General features: G+C 54.6%; 1 protein-coding gene across 1 annotated transcript in view; it reads left to right on the top strand.

The window, feature by feature from the left end:
* Positions 1-20,080, top strand: part of LAMB1 (laminin subunit beta 1) — a 67,448-nt gene that overhangs the window by 39,866 nt on the left and 7,502 nt on the right. The window contains exons 23-30 of the mRNA XM_077758342.1: positions 1-182; positions 1,153-1,367; positions 1,939-2,035; positions 11,692-12,061; positions 14,840-15,024; positions 15,850-16,091; positions 19,061-19,264; positions 19,878-20,022. The exon at positions 1-182 is cut by the window's left edge and continues 30 nt beyond it. Coding sequence (XP_077614468.1) covers positions 1-182; positions 1,153-1,367; positions 1,939-2,035; positions 11,692-12,061; positions 14,840-15,024; positions 15,850-16,091; positions 19,061-19,264; positions 19,878-20,022 — 1,640 coding nt within the window. The remainder of the gene's footprint in view (positions 183-1,152; positions 1,368-1,938; positions 2,036-11,691; positions 12,062-14,839; positions 15,025-15,849; positions 16,092-19,060; positions 19,265-19,877; positions 20,023-20,080) is intronic.

Raw genomic sequence — 20,080 nt, 5'->3', positions numbered from 1 at the left:
CTGGGACGGGGGGGGGTCCTGCCAGCCGTGCCGCTGTCACGGCAACATCGACACGACGGACCCGGAAGCCTGTGACGCGGAGACCGGCCGGTGCCGCAGGTGCCTGTACCACACGGAGGGGGACCAGTGTCAGCTGTGCCGCCGCGGGTACTACGGGGACGCGCTCCGTCAGGCCTGCCGAAGTAAGACACGGGCTCGTCCGCCCTCGTACAGCGACTTCCGCCTTCTTCCTCGTCATCGAGGGATGATGACCCCTTCAGGGGTCTGTTCCGTCTGGCAGACCCTGTAGAGTTTTTCCTCTGACGAAAGAAAGATGAGATTGACTTTTTTTCTTCTTAAACATGCTCATTTTTCTGGCAGTGCTGGCCTCAGGGTGCGGCTCCGTGCCTGAGGGAAGGAACCGAAAGGAAGACCGTGTAGCTGCGTCCCCCACGACAAGTGCCCCCCGATAGAATGCACTGGCTTTGTGCTCCGCCCGTGAAGCTTGCCGATGGGCCGGGCCTCTCGGGTCCTGGTCCCTAGCGGGGTGTGTGCTTGCCCTCCTGTCGCTGATGGAGGCAGCCGTCCCGCTCCAGGAGAAGGAAGGGACGTGTCTGAAGCGGCGCCTCCAGAACCCCTCTTTCCTCTCTTATCTGGAATGAGCCAGCACGTTCCCTGCTGCCCCCGCACANGCCGGGGTTGGAGGGCTTCTGCCTGCTTGTCTGACACATTCGTTACCGCTGCTCCTGCCGAGAGATTGAAGTCACTAGATCTCTCCGGTCCCACAGCAGGTTTTTTTGTTATTTCCAGTTAAATCCTCAATTTTCCAATGAGTCACCAGCAGCTTGTTAACTCTGAGTATTTCAGAAGCGCTGGCAGGCGAGGCGTGTCCTGGTGCCCATCCGCCTGGGGAGCGTCAAAACCATCGACGTCACCGGGACTGCGGAACAACAGCGGTTTTAGTGTTTTTTGTTGGTGTTGCTATTTGTTTTTGTTTTTTGTTTGTGATCCCCTCCATTCCTTTCCCTACTTGTTGGCATGTCCAGGCCAGACTCTGGAGAGGGAGAGTCTTAGCCGTCGGAAGGTGGCGGACTTTTGCATCGCGCCGTGTGTTTTGTGAATTTGAGGACCTTGATGAATGTAGGTAAGTCCGATCCCACTGTCCCTTCGCAGAGTGTGTCTGCAACTCCCTGGGCACCGTGCGGGACCACTGCAACGGCTCCGACTGCCAGTGCGACAAAACCACCGGCCAGTGCTCGTGTCTTCCTAACGTGGTCGGGCAGAACTGTGACCGCTGTGCGCCCAACACTTGGCGGCTGGCCAGCGGGGCCGGGTGTGACCCGTGCAACTGCGATCCCGCCCATTCCTTCGGGCCATCTTGCAACGAGGTGAGGCGCTGTGGCGGGGCGAGGCTGTCCTGGCAGACGGACAGGGCTCTCACCTGGATAAGTCCAGCCCCCTCGGTGGCTTGGCCCCAGCTAGCGAAGGGCACCCCCTCTCCTGGTCGCAGCCTTGCGTCCGAGCACGCGGCTTGGCAGGCACAGGGTAGACTCGATATCAGCCTTCACTTGGCGGCTCACCGGGGACAGCCCGGCACGTGCGGTGCAGGCCCCACTGCGCCGTGCACCCCAGCAGGGCAGCCGGGGGGGGCGCGGTTTCTCCTGCAGACCCGGCTGCCACGTCGGGTGTGTGTCTCAGCCACCCAGCCCGAGCGGGCACGTGGCCGTTTCCGGCGCTGTAAGGTGGCCGCTGTTCCCGACACGCACCCGGGGGCTTCCCAGCCCGCGTGACAGAAGAGCAGGGAGGAGGTGCTGGTGGGGGCCCTGAGCGCCCAGGAGGGAGGGGACAGTGGCTGCCCCCGTCAGGAGGCTGCAGTGCGGTCCCTGCAGCAGCCGAAGACGACGGCGCGGCTGCCTCCCGCCCGGCAGCCCGTGTGACCGGCGTGTTTTCTGCTCGCAGTTCACGGGGCAGTGCCAGTGCAGGCCCGGGTTCGGAGGCCGCGCCTGCAGCCAGTGCCGGGAGCTGTTCTGGGGAAGCCCCAGCCTGGAGTGCCGAGGTGAGGCCGCGCGCGCCCGCTTGCCGTGGGATCGGAGCGGAGGGAGCAGACGGGTGTCCGCCTGAGCCTCCCGGCAGCTCGGAAGTGCGACACCGGCGCACTGATTTCTGTGCTTCCTTACAAAAGAAATTCCCGCTCGTTGTTGAAGAGACCGCTGGGGCGCCTGGGCGGCTCGGTGGGTCGAACGTCTGACTCCGGCTCAGGCCCTGATCTCGAGGCTTGTGAGTTCGAGCCCTGTATCGGGCTCGCTGCTGTCAGCCTGGCAGCACAGAGCCCGCTTTAGACCCTCCATCCCCTTCTCTCCCAAGAAATAAACAAATACTTGAAAAAATTAGAATACAAATAAAAAACCATCTAGACGTAGCCCTGTTGGGAGTGTAGGTGGTAAGAGTGAGTCTGCCTACCTCCCGCTCCATCCCCCGGGGGTAGCCTTTGTCTCTGCGCTGAAGCGTGTGTCCACCTTGTGAAGACACACAGAACGGCTGTTGTAGATGCTTTTAACCCAAACAGGCTTAAATTNTGCTCCGCTAAGCTCGCTCGACCCCAGGGTGTCAAGCACACTCTGCTGACAGTGAAGGCCCTGGGCACACGCGCGCCAGACGCGCGCCAGGGTGCCGTCCCCGCCGGTGGGAGGCGGAGGGCAGTACCCTCCTGCATCACGCGCCCCCAAGGGATAGGTGACCGGCGCTCTGGGTCCGTTAAGTGTGAACAAAAGCCACGTTTTCACTTAGGCGTACGATAAAACGGAGCACAAGGGAAATCGTGACATTTTCTTGACAACACAAACTTGTTGAAATCATGTGAATCATAAGGGTTGCTTAATTTTCATGCTGTTGCAATTTTGGTTCAGAGCTGCCAGATACTTTCAGATTTTTTCAGATCGTAAAGCGTTTGCGGAAAGGGTTTTACTGGGCTGTTTCTACTCTGTTTTCCTATTCTTTCTTTCCTACTTGGGTTTTCTTGCCCGTTCCACACTTGTGAGTATGGGTAACTATCTCCGTGGTGTCTTCACTGCTCTTGGATAGATTTTCCTTGTTATACGGCTGAAATTCTGGGCCCCTATCGGACTGGAAATAAAAAGTGACCTTTTTCCTTTTTGGATGTGACTGTGGCAAGAAATGATCCAGATGTTCAAGTTAGCAGTTCACTGGGTATCTCCTATCCAGGGTCAGAAGCCGAGGGGTCTTTCAGGGTCCATTCCACCCACATGTTTCTTAACAAGGGGTGAGAAGAGACCTGAACAAACGGCAGATGGTTTGTTTTTCACTTGAGTCTTGGCCAAAGGGTTTGTACCAACATCGTCGGTTAAGGTTTGTTCCGCAGAGGAGATGACCCTTGCAGTGTGAATGGACGAGGGCTTCTCCAGATGTCGGTTCTTCGCGGGGCCTGATTTTCTCACTGCCGTGAGAAGGTCCGTGACGTTCAGGGAGCCGCTTGCTCTAGGTTGTCTCCCGCAAGTAAAATCCCGGTTAAAGTGGGGTTTCTTCAGGGCCGTAGTCACTGTTCTCTCAGATCCCTCAATGTCATAACGTCCCGAGGGCTTGGCTTTTGTCCCGATAATGGTTCTGTCATTGCCTTTAGCCCGGTTCTAGCAGCATGTATCACTGGCAGAATAGCTTCGGCTGCCAAAGCCTGCTGACCTTTTGATCTGTCTAAGCTTCGTGAGCGTGAAAAGCCCCTTCCCCGGGCTAGAGTCCAGCAGAGCACTGTTCGCCTGGGGGGCAGAACTTGGCCCCGCACCCTTTCATCTTCGAACTTTCAGTGCTCTGTCTGCCAGGGGAATTGCGGCTTATGGGAACAGTATCCACTCGCTCAGGTCAAAAGTTAGGTCCCGTTTGAGACATGTTGCAAAGAGTGAGGTCCATGCCCTCTGTGTCCACCAGCTACTTTGTTTCATCCAGGAGTAAGGTCAGTCTCAAAACTGTTGGGACCCAAACAGCTCCTAAACTGCAGAGCTTCCAGAGAGCGGAAGAGAGACGTTACTTAACGATGGCGGGCCGGGGGGCGGGGGTCACCGCAGCACAGGGCCTGTGTGGCCGGGACGGCAGTGGGGCGGGGCCGTGTGGTGGGTGAGGCGGAAGCCCCGGCGTAGCAGCACACGGACTCAGGCTCCGGGAGGACCAGACCATCGTCCGTGATGGAAAGCGGGGTGGACACGCCCCAGAGGGGACAGGGCCCGGCAGTGACCAGGGACTGAATAGGAGTCATTTGACGTGAGAGGGAACCAAGGGGGAAAACGTGACCGCTTTTCTCAAATTAGGCAACGAATTCCCGGAGAGTCTCCAATTTCAGGGCTTTGAGCGGGAGCGGGCGCACATCGGTACCCCTGGTGCCGCCCGGTGAGCACCATGCCCAGGCCCCAGCGAGGCCTCCGTACGGGAAAAGTGTGGTTGTGTAAAAGACAAACAAGTTGAGCCTCAGACTTACAGCTTGGTGGATGTTCCTATTGTCCAGGCGGGTCGGGGCCCTCGGCCAGTCACCCAAGTCCGAACAGGCCCGCCACGGTGCCGGGGGTGGGGAGAATCTCGTCCACCCACCAGCGAATGTGCCAGAGACGACCTCGGCCCGCAGCTCCTCATCCTGCTGCTCAGGCGTCACGGGGTCACGGGAGGAACCTTTCTGCTGATTCATAGGCAGCGAAGGGAGGGCCTCTGGCCGTTGGGAAAGGCCAGTGTCTCTTAAACCGGTGCAAATCGGACGTGTGGGGCGTAGGTGAGGGGCTCTGGGTCGTGGCTGCGTTCCCGTCTTGCTCGCCGCTCATTTCAGAGTGTTTTTGAATAGAAAAACTAAGTGCATTCCTTTGCTCAGACAGGAATTTTTAGAACACTTGTGCTCTTCGGCTGGGATTCATTTACAGTTACCCACCTCATACTTGATTTGCTCTGTGACTTGGGAAATCAGATTTAGTTTGATTCTTTAGAGAACCACAAACACTCTTGTTGGTAGAGGGAAGGCTTTTCTTCCATGATGCTCACCACAGCCTGTGTCCCCTGGAGGGTGGGCCAGCCCGGGTCCCTGCCTGTGCCCGATTGCCAGCGTGCCGTCTGCAGCCACCTGGGTGCTACAGAGCCAGAATTGCGTTGTCTGATGGAGACCATATGGCCTCTGCGATGCCTGAGTATTTACCACCCTGGGCCCTTAGAGGGAAAGCTGGCCGGCCNCCACAAAAAAAAAAAAAAAAAAAAAGGTGGGGTAAAAAATCAGAAAACCTTTCGGCGTTATAGCACATCCTGGAGCCCGTGTTACTTTGAGGGAGGCTGCGAGACAGAAGAAAAGAAGCCCGTTACCTGCTTTTAAGATAGAGAACTTTTTTTACTTTTCTTTCTTTTTTTTTAATGATTACTTCTGAGAAAGCACAAGTGGGGAGGGGCAGAGAGGGGGACAGAGGATCTGAAGCAGGCTCTGCGCTGACAGCAGCAAGCCCGATGCGGGGCTTGAACTCACGAACTGCGAGGTCATGACCTGAGCCAAAGTCGGATGCTCAACCGACTGAGTCGGTTTTAAGTTTGAGGAGGGAGGCCGGGTACCGACACGGCACTGAGTGTTGGTACAGACCCGTCCAGCGGTCAGAGGAGGCAAGAGCTGAGGGACCCGGAGCCCTTGGGCGCGTGCCAGGCGGAAGGTCCGCGCTGGCGGCCGTTCCCAGAGAGCCCGCGGAGTGCGCGTAGGGACATGCGGTGCAGGTTCTTGATCTTCCCCTACAGCAGATAGTCTGTGTGGAGACCCGGAAGCCCCCCTTCACAGCGGAGCGATCTTAGGTTCAGAGGCGTTAGGTGACTTGCCCAGAGACCACGCACAGGTGAGGGCAGAGCTGTGCTCTGAAGCCGGGCCCAGGCCTGGGGGTTGCTCGATGACGGGTGTTGAGAGAGGAGCTAGCATCCTGGCTAAAACGCAAGAAGGACAGCGTGCAGTAGCCAGGCTGCGGGGGGCGGGGGTGCCTTCAGGAAGCCGTCCGCGGGGGACCCATGGGGAGATTGGATTTCACCAGACTGCGAAAGCCTGGAATGCCAAGGCATTTGGGGGTGGATTTTGCTCAGTTGCTGGAGGCCCCCAGAGAAGGAAGTTATACCTACTGATGAAGAGGCTGATGTTTTCTGTTCTGGTTGACCTGCCAGGGGTTTCCTCTGGCCTCAAGATCTATAAAATGGGTGCATTGTAAGTCACTTACCTATCTCTGAGAGATCACATTTTTAAATGATGAGAGAACTAAGGAAAAACAGAAGAGATCTACTGACCATATAACCAAGAATGTACCTACAGAGGAAGGTGGAATTCTTACAGCTCATCAAAATTGATGACAGTCACGTTTTTATTTTATTTTATTTTTAATGTATGTTTATTTTAGAGAGAGAGAGAGAGAGAGAGCAAGGGAGGGACAGAGAGAGAGAGGGAGACCGAGAATCCCAAGCTGGCTCTACATTGTCAACACGGAGCTCAACTCAAGACTTGAAGTCACGAGCTGTTGAGATCATGACCTGAGCCAACACCAGGAATCCGAGGCTTAACCAGCGGAGCCACCCGGGCGCCCCAATGACCGTCTCGTTTTTAAAATCCTAGTCTTCATCTTTGTGATTCGTTTACCTTAAAGGTGAGGCCACAGTTTCTGCTAACGACTTTCTTCTTCTTTCCAAAAGATAGTTGTAAATCGTCTGCCAGAGAATCCCATTTGTTAGAGCAGTGCCGAGCTCCAGGCCCACCTAGCCCCCGAGCCCTTCCTCTGAAGAGAGGAACACAGCCCTAGGCCCTCATCAGCGATCGCCTGCATAGTCAGCGTGGAGCTCGTCGATCCCAGCGAATGCGAGCTGGGACTGGAGGGTCTCCTTCATGATTTGGGCGTCCGTGAGGTTTTCAGCGGACAGGCAAGAACCAACCTTGGGGCTTCAGCGGGGGGTGCTCGTAGGGGGGGGTCCTTTCACAAGGTGTAAATGTCGGCCTTCTGAGGCTTACCTCCCAGGCCTCCCTAGGACGGACTTTCCAGTTCTGGAAACTCCACGGTCAGGGAAGCAAGTGTCCACAGGAGCTTAGCAGTTTCCCTGCTTCGGTTTGAAATGAAAACCTGAGGGGCGCCTGGGGGGCTCAGTCGGTTAGACGTCCGACTTCGGCTCAGGTCGTGATCTCACGGTTGGTGGATTCGAGCCCCGCGTCGGGCTCTGTGCTGACAGCTCGGAGCCTGGAGCCTGTCTTCGGATTCCGTGTCGCCCTCTCTCTGACCCTCCCCTCCTCACGCTGCCTCTCTCTGACTCTCAAAAATAAATAAAAAACATTAAAAAAAAATTTTTTTTAATAAGAAAAGGAATGAAAACCCGATGCAGGTAGTCCTTGGGTGCCTTTCCGGGCTTGAAGGCCTCAGTAACAAAACTGCATTCTGTGAACTACATCTGTGAAATTGGACTCTTCAGTTAGAGGAAAGGAATATTGGTCAGTTTAGCTAAACTGGGCCTGTCGCTCCGCTGGCCCTTGGAGGGCTGTCCTGAGCTGTGGCCCTGTCCCCAGAGAGAGAGGAAGGGCCTCATGAGGGTGTTTGCCTTTTATTTTTATTTTATCGATTTATGTTTTAAAAGTAGGCTCCATGCTGGGCGGGCAGCCCCCGCTGCTCAGGGCTTGAACTCATAACCCTGAGATCCAGACAGAAGCCAAGGTCAAGAATCAGATGCTTAACCGATTGAGCCCCCCAGGCGCCCCTGCACTTGCCTTTTATTTACTTACTTTTATTTAATTTTTTTAATGTTTGTTTATTTTTGAAAAACCAAGCACGAAAGAGGGGAGGGGCAGAGAGAGAGGGAGACACAGCATCAGAAGCAGCTCCAGGATCTGAACCCTCAGCACAGAGCCCGACGCGGGGCTCGAACTCACGAGCTGTGAGATCGTGACCTGAGCCGAAGTCGGACACGCCTGACGGAGCCCCCCAGGCGCCCCCGCACTTGCCTTTTAAGTCCTACAGTTTGGAGCGAGTGCTGGTCTCTCCAAGGTGCCCACGACACAGCGAGAGCACGAACTGCCTGTACCGGTGAAGTAAGTAAAACGTTGGGCGAGAACTTGAGTTCAGCCTGTGCGCCCGTCCCTCGGCCCAAGCACGGACCCCGTAAAAGCCTCTTCAGGACTGCGTGACTTTATGCCTTTGCACCGTCTGTGGGGGAGAGAATTTGCGAAGCCAAGCAGGACAGGCGCCGTCTGCCTCACTGCTCGCCCGCCCGGGAGACATGCTGCCGTGGGCGCGGCTCTGCTGGGCCGCCTGGTCTCCCTGGGGCCTGAGCGGCCCCGTTTCTACNACACACATCACATACAAACGGAAGGCTAGAACGGGTGTGGAAGGAACACCCTTAGTCTGCAAAATGGGACCTAGTGACCCACCGTGTCGACAGCACCCGCCAACCATTAGGAACACAGGTTCGCGGGTCCCATCCCAGAGCCACCGATTCCGAATCTGGGTCTCAGGAGTTGGGGGGGCAGTCTGCATTCGTGGGCCCTCCAGGTGCTTCTGATGGACACCCAAGTCTGCCAGGCTAGCACCTAGTGACCCGCGTAACTTTCAGCTTTCTGGAAGGTGACCGCATGTCACCGATGACCTGGAAATCCATCCCTAAAGCGTAAAGACTATAAACTCGCCATTATTCAGTCTCTTTCCATGCTTCTGATCTGAAGCTGATGAAGGCAGTGTTTTCCCACACGCTCCCCGTTATTTCTCTGGAGCGTCACTGGTATTCCCACTAGAAGATTCCATGTCAGATGAGTTTGGGCCACAACTGGCTAAAACCAACGGGAAATAGTTTCCCCTGCAGAACTCCTCTGAATCTTCAACAGGCTGATGTTTGTTTGGAATCGTCAAGAGAATGATTTTTCCTGAATTTACTGATCACAGGACCCTTCTCTCCAGGAACATCTAGAAACAATGGCATAGGGAACACATTTAAAGCTATTCACAGCTCATGCTCCCTGACTCATGAGCCTGTTCCCCCCAAAAAAAAAACACAGGAAAAGTGAAACATGCCTGAAATGCCTGGAAAGAAACAATATACTTCAGGGGCGAAAAAAAATGTTGAGTTTTGAGAACCCAAGGCACTAAGGGCATGCTGGGTTTTAAATCACAAAGGTTGAGGACAGAATATTCCATAGTTGAAATGTTTGGACGACTCATGATGTTATTGGCACATAGACAAGGATAAACACAAGGCCGTGACAGCTTTTTTTTTCTTCTCCCCCAGTGGAAATGCGGTCAGGCAGTACTCTGGGCAGGAAACCACCAGACACTTGCATGGAACACAGAGAGTGATGATGATAGAAATGTTTGAGTGCTTGCAGTGAACTAGATGTTCCTCTAAGTGCTTTGGGATTAAGCGATTTCATCCTGAAAGCAATCCTTGCAGTAGGTAGGGTCTGTTTTGTGGATGCGGAGGCCGTGACTCAGTTTCCCTGGCGCTCGGAGTTGCGGGGGGGTGTTGGCCAACAGAGGCAGTGGGAGATCATGATAAAAGGCAGGAAGCGGGGAGGGTCAGATGATGGGCCACAAGTGCGTCTCTTGAGTTTAGAGCACGGAGGTTGCTGAGCAAATCTCGGGACCACCGTGCAGCTGGTTCTGGACGACGTTCCGTGAGGCAGCCTCGTACAAACCAGTTGCAGCTTCTGACCCGAGGTTTTGTAACCGTATCCGAGAGCGCAAACGTGTGGGGTTTGGTCGTGGGGTTTGGTCACGGTGACGTTGCATTCTTAGGAGGGTTCTTTTGTTTTATAGGGGGTGTAAATGCCCCTTGCATGGCTGTACTGAAAATGAGGTTAGAGCCTGAGTTGGCGAAGACCGTCGAATGCCAGTTGGCAAGTTAACCCTGGGCTTGGTGCAGAGAATGGAGAAAATGGTCTAAGATGTACTCCTTCCAGGGGCGCCTGGGGGGCTCAGTCGGCTGAGCGTCTGACTTCGGCTCAGGCCATGATCTTGTGGCTCGTGAGTTCAAGCCCCACGTGGGGCTCTGTGCTGACAGCTCAGAGCCTGGAGCTGCTTCGGATTCTGTGTCTCCCTCCCTCTCTGCCCCTCCCCCACTCATTCTCTCTCGCTCGCTCTTGCTCTCCAATAAATAGGAAAAAAATTTTTTTAACGTTTTTTTTATTTTTGAGAGACAGAGACAGAGGGTGAGCAGGGGAGGGTCAGAGAGAGAAAGAGAGAGAGACAGAATCTGAAACAGGCTCCAGGCTGAGCTGTCAGCACAGAACTCGACACGGGGCTNAGTTCAAGCCCCACGTGGGGCTCTGTGCTGACAGCTCAGAGCCTGGAGCTGCTTCGGATTCTGTGTCTCCCTCCCTCTCTGCCCCTCCCCCACTCATTCTCTCTCGCTCTCGCTCTCGCTCTCCAATAAATAGGAAAAAAAATTTTTTAACGTTTTTTTTATTTTTGAGAGACAGAGACAGAGGGTGAGCGTCAGAGAGAGAAAGGGAGAGACACAGAATCTGAAACAGGCTCCAGGCTCTGAGCTGTCAGCACAGAGCTCGACACGGGGCTTGAACCCATGAACCGTGAGATCATGACCTGAGCGGAAGTCGGTCATTTAACCGACTGAGCCACCCAGGCGGCCCAACGAAAAACTTTTTTGAGATGTACTCCTGCCCTTGGAGTCTTCAGTCTATTTAGGGAAATAATATATTTCTTTGGTGGGGGGAGGTATTTTCTTCTCTTACTTTTTTTTTTTAAATCCCTTATCTTTTCCCAGAAAGGATTTAAGGCCAGAGATGTGTGTACAGGCCTTTTGTTTTTTAGACCATATACAGATACTTCAAGCATCAGGCGTTGGTATAGAAATACGTTGGTGCCCTGAGATCTGGGGCTCTCAGGCCGGGTTCAACGGCGCACGCGCTGTGCTAAGTGACGTGAGCCAAGAACACCAACGTTACCCTTTCCCGTTTGGTGCTGGCTAAGATCCCAACCCTCTTGGGCCAGTGAGGAGCTGGGGCCGCCTGGCTCCCAGGTCCCTTCCCTCACTTCTGACGTCTCAGGAGCCTGTCTTCTCCGCACTGGGGCCGGTGCTCACAACGGCACGCACCCACACGTTACACTCAGTGGAGAGCCTTTCAACTAGATACGTGGGATTCCTGGGGCTTTTTTCTCCATTGAGTTTTCTCTTCATCAGGCTCCTTGCATCTCATTGCGTATTCGCCGTCCTGTCTTGTGACCAGGTAGGGTGAGGTGTGTTAGCAGGTGTGCGTGTCATCGGGATGTCACCTGAATTGCTCGTACTGCTGGCATCCGGGGGGAGGGGGGCAGGGCGTCGGTAAGAGGGAGGCAGAGGCGGGCCAGAGCGTAAGGGCGGACTGGAGGTGTGATGCGCTTCGCTGGTACCCTGGCCCCGCCCCTGCCTCGCTGTAAGGCTCGGGGCAAGTCCCCTGTCCCGTCGGGTGATCGTGAGGGTCGGTGACGCGATGCACATAAACCATTTCTGCACTGCCGGCTACCGCGAGTGTCTCCTGGAAAAAACCCACGTTGTCGCTGTACAGCGGAGCGTGTAGAGGTAACGTGGGCTGCAGGAGGCTGCTCTCGCCTCGGCCAGAGCCGCCGGGAAGCGGTCGGTCTGGTCGGCGCCCTCCCGTGTACCGTGACGGGATTCTGGATGCCAGGTCTTGTCGCTGAGGCTTCCGGTCTCGGGAGCGCTGCAGCACTGCTCTTTCCCTTCCAGCCTGTGACTGTGACCCCAGGGGCATCGAGACGCCACAGTGTGACCAGTCCACGGGCCGGTGCGTCTGCGTGGAGGGCGTGGCGGGCCCGCGCTGTGACCAGTGCGCGCGCGGCTACTCGGGGGCCTTCCCCGACTGCGCTCCCTGCCACCAGTGCTTTGCTGTGTGGGACGTGATCGTCGCCGAGTTGGCCAACCGGACCCAGAAGTTCCTGGGGAGAGCCAAGGCCCTGAAGATCAGCGGGGTGATTGGGCCTTACCGGGAGACCGTGGACTCGGTGGAGAAGAAAGTCAGCGAGATCCGAGACGTCCTGGCCCGGAGCCCGGCCGCAGAGCCGCTGAGAAACATCGGGGATCTCTTTGAGGAGGCAGAGTAAGTACTTCCGGAGCGAGAGCAAGCGCCCAGGGCGGTGCTGCCGCTCGATGAGTAAACGGCAGAGGTGCCCCGCTGGGTGCTTCCCCGCGACGGGGCGCTCAGTGCCGGGAGTGAGAACAGGGGCCGGGCCTTTGGGCCAGTGGACGTCGACAAAGCGTGTTGGACTCCCTGCTCGTCTCTGCAGCTAGCGTGCGAGGGGAGCGGTCTTTCGGGTCGGAGACCCAGGTCCCTAACAGACTTGGGGCCGGGTTCCCTGCGGAGCCGGGGAAGACCGCCGCTCCCTCCCCGTCCGTGCCTTACAGAGCAGCAGACGGCTGATCTGTGACACACAGTGGCCTTGCCAAACACACGGTGCGTGCACGTCGTCGCTACTCGGCTTTGCTCCTCCGAGGAGACGGGTCACCTCCGCGAGACCCCGATTTCCAAGTTCCCCCCGCGGCCTCACCCGAGGAGGCCTTCCTTCGTCTAATTATCACAGATTCTCCACAGTGAAAAAGTCTCCTCGTTGCCCTTCTCTGGGTGACCCTCCCGGCCTGGGGCTGCTTGTGCCGCTGAGGCACAGAGACCTGCGCGGGGCGGTGCCGCGCGTCTCGGGGCTCGCTTTGCTGCAGGCCTTCCGCTCCCAGGCCCCGCGACCACCCTTTCCGCAGTGCGCCCCGAAACAGCACCGCGCGACCTAGGACGAAGCCTAAAGCAGGAAGGGGTGCGGAGCACCCGTGATCCCCCCGGTGCCCTCGTGGCTTCTTTCATCGCAGCCACGATGTTTGTTTGGCACGGGCAAGAGGGAGCTCTTTCTTTCTTTCTTTTTTTAAAATTTTTTAATGTTTATTTTTGAGAGGAGGGGGAGGGGCAGAGAGAGAGGGAGACACCGAATCCGCAGCAGCTCCAGGCTCCGAGCCGTCAGCACAGAGCCCGACGCGGGGCTCGAACCCGCGAACCGTGAGGTCATGACCTGAGCCGGAGTCGGGCGCTCAGCCGACTGAGCCCCCAGGCGCCCCAAGCGGACCGCTTTCCTAGCTGAGTCCTACCCACGGAGGTGACTAAGTTATGACAGACCCACAGCAACGTTTTCTGTGTGATGGGACTTGAATCAGCCTGAGAAACCAGATGCACTTTTCCCTTCTGTGCTCTAAACACCAAGCGAGCAGACGCGTGCTCAGGCACCTTGCGGGGGCCCTTCCTAGACCCCCTCGACTTCGCCCCCTCGATTTCGTCCCGGAGGGTTTGTGTCCACGACCGTGTGGTTGACCAGAGCGCTAGGAAATGTCGGGCGCAGGGCGATAATGCACCTAGTGAGGAGTTTCACCTCATTCAAAAGACGGGGGTGCCGCTCGGCCTCCTGACACGTAGCGGCAGGTTTGAGAAGGCTGCTGTCCGAGTGCAGGCCCGCTTAGGACCGGATTCTTGGCCTCAGTCTCCTGCACCCGAGGGAGAACAGAACAGTCCGGGTGTCCCGTGAGACCTGCCGGAGGAGACGTTACATTCCTGAAATGCTGTTTCCACCCTCACTATTTATCTAATCGGATAGATTGTAATCATTTGGGGGAACTGGCATTAATCTTCGGTCAGCACAACACCCGAGGACGCGGGTCTTAGGATCCGAAGTGGCCTCGTTAAAAAACATACAGTGTTAGATTGGCTTCCTTTAGAAATTGTAACATTGTGGGAGACCTGGGAAGAAACGAAAGCCTTCGGAGAATCAACACGCGAATAAAAGAGCACCGAGAAAAGAAACTCTTAGAATTGCCTCCGGAAAAGGAGGTTGAGTTTATAAAATGCAGTTTAACCTACAAATCCTTTTAAGTACTTTTCCTTTGAGTCGGGTCAGGATTTTTTATCTCCGCCTTGGACAGCATTGTTCTAATGGCCCCCAGCCTTTTGGCCTTCGTACATCTTCCCTGCGTTTTATACTGACGACTGTCTCCCGGAGAAGACAGTTCTGTTCAGTTAGGTGACCAGTAAAGCCCCGAGCTAAGGTCTCAAACGTTACTTCCTTTGTGATTGTGTACGTACACCCACACACTTTATGTGTAAGTAATATGCAAATAGATGCCTCAGACACAGCTTTGTGGATGTGAGATACGGAAGAGAACGCAGTTGGGTTTAGATTCCAAGTGAAATATTGTGAAAGCTAAATCTGTGCCAAGTCCGTTCTGGTAGATAACTGCCTTCTTAGGAAAGGTGCAAGGGTTGCTTGTCGGTGGAAGAGGAGGCTCCTTTGATGGGACCTTGCTAAAGGGGGAGGTGCATGGAAAGCTCCCGTGGGTGGCTGTCTGTCTTCCCGGTGGCCGTGGGGCTTCCTTTCTGCATGTCCCACCTTGAAGGGGATCCCTGAGGTTTGGAGAAGAGCCTTTTTGGCAGGTGGCTGGGAGGCATAATTCTGCCCGGGGGTCAGTTCTGTCTTTGGAGCTGCGGGGTTGTGTGGGCTCCGAGCCGCTCACACACAGAGCAAGAACTCCACGCTCTGGACCTTTGCTCAGAAGACAGCGGGTGTTGGGAATCCCTCCTAGGATGCCTCCACCACAGCACAGCTGACGGGCGCTTCTAGGCTTTTCTTCCAAGTCTTTGAAGAAAGGAAAATTGGTAGATTCGATACGGCCTCTTAAGGAGGAACAGAATAGCACTAGTACTTGTAAGTAAAGAGCTGCGAAGTGCTGAACTGCTTAGAAGCGACAGAGTAATGGGCACAGTGTTTGCAGGGGAAAACAAACAATGAGACCTCAGAATTCCCCTTTGGTTTCTTTTGCTTCTGGAAACTGCCCCTTCTCTTTACAGGAAATTGATCAAAGATGTTACCGACAAGATGGCTCAAGTAGAAGTGAAATTGTCTGACACAGCTTCCCAGAGCAACAGCACAGCCAGAGAACTAGATTCTCTACAGACAGAAGCAGAAAGCCTAGACAACACAGTGAAAGAGCTTGCGGAGCAATTGGAATTTATCAAAAACTCAGATATTCGAGGTGAGCAATTTTTGTGCAAATGTGCGATCCTGGACAACGGATTTAACCCTGTCTAACCTTTTAGTACAGCACCTGGAGAGTAAAATGTAGTGCTTTCTAATCCTTTTAAAGTTTTTTCTCCTTGAGTCTCTGGCACAAATAGGGATTACAGTCTCCATTTACAAATGTGGGACCCGGGGCACTGAGAGACTAAGTAAAATGCAAGGGAGATTCCGCGAAGCAAGCAGGAGTCATTATGCATGAGAACGGCGTACATTTCCTGTTTTGTTTGGTTTTGTTTTTTCCAGTTAATGGTTTAACCTCCCTGACTTTTCTTGAAAATTCAAGAATGTTGCCTGCTCGGGACAATTTTTGCAGTGTCAGCTAGCACTGAGCATCCTATCTTACGCACGATCATTAATTTTTCTGCCAAGGTCCTTCAAGCCAAAACTGGCCGTACTGTTTTATATATGTAATAGTAGTCATTTGAGTGGATCTAAATCATCAAATGACCAGGAAAAGATTTTAAAAAATATCCGGACGGGTAATCTGTGGGCTGCCTGACACTACCAGCTATTGAGAAAGAACTGGACAGTTATGCAGAAACATCTGCGTGACGGACTTAATTTGTCATCCAGATGTTTGGCTTGAAGTAGATGCTCACAGGACAAAGTGAAGCCATTGCTCAGGAGAGGAAAGTCAGAGGTCTTCATAAAGATTCCGATCCTGAATGTTAGAACAGAACCATACAGTAAATCTAGGGCTGGAAGACCCCACAATACGGGCATCGCCTCCTGGCACGGAGCACGGGAGGTGTAACGTGGGCCGTTTCGCTTGATGCCCCAGGCGCCTTGGATAGCATCACCAGGTACTTCCAGATGTCTGTGGAGGCAGAGGAGAGGGTGAACGCCTCCACCACAGACCCCGACAGCACCGTGGAGCGGTCGACTCTCACTCGGGACCGAGTAGAAGAGCTGCTGTTGGAACGAGAATCCCAGTTCAGGGAAAAACAAGAGGAGCAGGCCCGCCTTCTGGACGAGCTGGCAGGCAAACTGCAAAGTCTAGACCTCTCAACCGTCGCTGAAATGGTAGGGTGTTCTGGTTTGGTTTTTTTTTAATTAGTTACTTAATTTTTGTACGAATANGTCTTCTGCCCTGAAATGGTAAGGTTTTGAGGGTTTGGTCTCCAGGCTCTGATGCGATCATAGGAAGGACAGACCACCCTGTGCTGTCAGTCACACTGTGCATTTTGCACATGAAGGGGCAGGAGTGAGCCTGGCCTCGTCTCCAGGCCACCAGTGGGGATCCACCTTCAAGCCAGATAAGAACAACAGTGGGGGCCTTTCCAGCCTTCTTCCCCCACGGCCGGCTAGCGGTTTCTCTGTGCTGCAAAGAATCCAGTCTCCTTTCCCCCACCGTTAAATTGAAATGGTAACTTCTTACTCAGATTTTAACCTTTCAAACTGTAGACATTTCTTTTTCATGTAGCTCTTTATTTTTTTAAGGTCTATTCATTTTTGAGAGAGAGTGTGAGTGGGGGAGGGGCAAAGAGTGGGAGACAGAATCTGAAGCAGGTTGTGAGCCATCAGCACAGAGCCCGACACGGGGCTCGAACTCACGAGAACCATGAGATCGTGACCTGAGCCAAGGTCGGACGCTTAACCGACTGAGCCGCCCAGGTGCCCCCTTTTCCACAGATTTCTGATTCCGAGTACAAACTCCTTCACAGTGGGGCCATTCAAGAATCGTTCTGGGAGGGGCTTCTTTAAAAAAATTAAAAGAGCAAAAGAATTTTTTTCCCTGGGTGTAAATTAAGAATGTTCCTTTGTTCCAGTAACTTTACCTGGTGAAGATTAACCTTGAGACCAGCCTTGAAAGTAGATTCATTTCCCAGAAGCTTTTAAAAAGTAACTCCAGAGCCAAATGAAACTGAATAGTGAGTTTAATGAAAATCAGGCAGAAGGCCAAAAAAAAAGCCAAACTCTGCCTGTTCCTTCCTCTTCTTTCCTTACTGTTTTTCATGGAAGGATACCTATCGGGGGAATTTGGAGCGTAGTTGTCTGTAGACTCGGGCGTGTGCTGTCTTAGCTTGGGAATGGTGAAAGCAGGAGGCAGGTGGGTGCGCAGAAGACGGCNTAGGTCCCCCCCCTCCTGGCCTTCTTTACCTTCCCCCCATCTCGCATCTCTGAAATTGGCAAAAACACCTTGTTACTACTGTGTTGCGCGCCACTTAATCGATGCCTACAAGGTGACAGATGATCAAGCGTCATAGCATTCAGTGGAAAGAGGGAGTGAGGCAGATCTCTCCTATTATTAGAAAAATGGCGGCCCAGAGTGATGTGCAAACTTCACGGGGGACAAAGTCACTATGTATAGGCGTGAAATGCCAATTGTTTCCTTCCAAGGTGGCTTCCTACCTTACAAATTCTCATCATAACCAGTAATCACAAATAAAGTCTCCACAAACTANGAGGGGGTGGGGGGAGGGGGGGCTCCCTTGCTCAGGCCACGGGAATGGGTTCTCCTCCGGGTGCCTGCTTTTCCGCTGGCTGAGCTCCCTAGGCCGGAGCCACCTTCTGTTCGCTCACGGCAGGTATTTAATTCTGCGATGAGCTCTCCCCTCGCAGGTTGCGTACTAGCATTGCTCGGGTAGAGAGGGTTTTGTCCTTTTGTGTTTTCCGAGTACCTTCCGTTCTTGGTTTTTCACGTATGTTTAGCTAGACCCACGGCGGTTTTCTCCGGCTTGCAGTGCTGAAATAAAACAGATCTCCTCGGCTGTTGCCAGATTGCTGTTGCAAAGCATCCCTGAGGCCCTCTGCTTCTCTTCTTGATTTCGGCCATGGTCTTCTACGGCAATGCAGAACGCACTTTGTTTTCTGAAGCTTTTTATGTTCCATAAGTCAGCTACATGAAAGACTTTTGTGTTTTTTTTTAAGTTTTTTACTTTTGAGAGAGAGAGACAGGAGAGTGTGCATGAGCAGTGGAGAGGCAGGCACAGAGAGGGAAACACAGAGTCTGAAGCAGCTCCAGGCTGTCAGCACAGAGCCCAGACGCGGGGCCTGAACCCACGGACCATGAGATCACGTCCTGAGCCGAAGTTGGACGTGTAACCAACTGAACCACCCAGGTGCCCCCAAGACTATTAATTTGAGATCTAATGAGATCATAATTATCAGAAAATTATTAGTATAAGGAGTTGACTGTTTATTCAAAAAGTACTTTATTTCTTAAAAAGAATCCCTTCCTTGTTTGGGAGCATTACCTGCTTCTCGCTGCCTCTGTTCAACACGAGAGGACAGCCCTGCTCAGCCTTCCCCATCACACAGCAGACTCGTAGTCTCTCAGTCCACACGTGCGTGCCGGGGCCAGGCCCTGATCCTGGAACGTTCTGGTAGGTAAGGAAGAGGAGGAGTCTGGGGAGGGGCATTGAGGATTCGCTTTGTAGAAGTGAAATCCCCTTTGACCCTACTGCTCTGTTTGCCTCTCGCGTCTGGAACGGCCCCCACTTGCCCTGCTCCAGCCCCACCGGANTCAAGCGCCCCCCCCCCCCCCCCCGCGGCCTGCTTTCCTTCCTGCTCACAGCACCCCACCCACTCGTGTTTGCTTCGCCTACAGGGAGCCTGTCTCCCTAAGATCTGAAGGCACGAAAAGCCCAGGTAATGGGCCTCGTACGTCACCTTGTTGACCAGAACAGACCAGGTGCCGGGTCTAAACCGGTTTCTCAAAACCTTCTGCGTGTTTGTTTTAATCCAACGGTCTAGGATCAAGGGGAAGCATCCTCTAGCTCCCATGTTGGCAGATTCCAACTTGATCCAGNAGCCAGATTTCTGGTTCATCAGGGCAGAGGGTACTGACGAAACGTCCTGTGGTTTCGTGGCCCCCCTGGCAGGCAGCAGAGGCTCACCCCGAGGCTCTCTGCTCGTCTCCCCCTCCTGCGCGCTGCGTCCTCCGGCCCCGTGCTGAGGACCCCCACACGCCGTCCGGGCCGCCCAGGCCCGCCCAGCCGGCCGCAGGCTCCCTCTCTGAAGGCCGGCGCCTGCCCCCTGGCTCGTTGCAGACCTGCGGGACGCCTCCGGGGGCCTCTTGCTCCGAGACCGAGTGCGGCGGCCCGAGCTGCGGGACCGACGACGGGGAGAAGAAGTGCGGGGGGCCCGGCTGCGGCGGCCTGGTCACGGTCGCCCACAGCGCCTGGCAGAAAGCCATGGACTCCGACCGCGACGTGCTGAGCGCGCTGGCCGAGGTGGAGCAGCTCTCCAAGATGGTAACCGGGCCGCCGGCCTCGGGGCTTGCTTGCCATTACGCACCGCAGGGGGCCGGGAGGGGAGAGGCGAACAGGGTGTGTCACCCTCGCGGCGGAAAGGTCCGAGTTTCTGTGAGGTCCGGGACACACACGGGGAGGCTTTGCTCACGGATGGGTCGCGAGAGTGGGTTCTCCCCCGCCCGTAATCTGAGATAATCGTGTTACTTAGCGTGGGGCCAGGCTTCGGAAAACACTGAGCTGCGCTGTAAAAATCTCATCCTGAGCAACGAACCGAGCATAGCTTTTTCCACAGTGACAGCGTTAACTGAAGTATCTGTACTGGCTCCCAAGAAAAAGTACAGTGTAGGCCTCCGGATGTTCTGGAAGAGTTAAACATCCAATGCTGATTGGCTAGCGCGATCCGTGTAAGAACACGGCGTGGCAGCCTCTCTGCTGGATGCTTCCGCTCCGGCGGGGGACACACCGCAGCTGAATGAAACACCTGTGTCTCTAAAGCCAGGCTCCCAAATGCACAGGTTTTCAGCATCATTTCCTGGCCCGCGTGTAGGATTCTGGGCTACTTGAGGAAGAGCGAGGCCGTGCCCCGCGTGACGTATTCATTCCTCCCGTTTAGGTCTCTGAAGCGAAGCTGAGGGCGGATGAGGCCAGGCAGCAGGCCCAGGGCGTTCTGCAGAAAACCAGCGCCACCAAGGAAAACGTGGACAAAAGCAACGAGGACCTGAGGAACCTGATCAAGCAAATCAGGGACTTTCTGACCCGTAAGGACTTGTTTTCGTTTTGCTCTTATTTCTTCCTACCTTCCAATGTAAAAACTGG

Source organism: Crocuta crocuta, unplaced genomic scaffold, assembly GCF_008692635.1.
Source record: "Crocuta crocuta isolate KB4526 unplaced genomic scaffold, BGI_CrCroc_1.0 scaffold103, whole genome shotgun sequence".
NCBI classification, from domain to species: Eukaryota; Metazoa; Chordata; class Mammalia; order Carnivora; family Hyaenidae; genus Crocuta; species Crocuta crocuta.
This window is presented reverse-complemented; position numbering and strand designations above follow the sequence as displayed.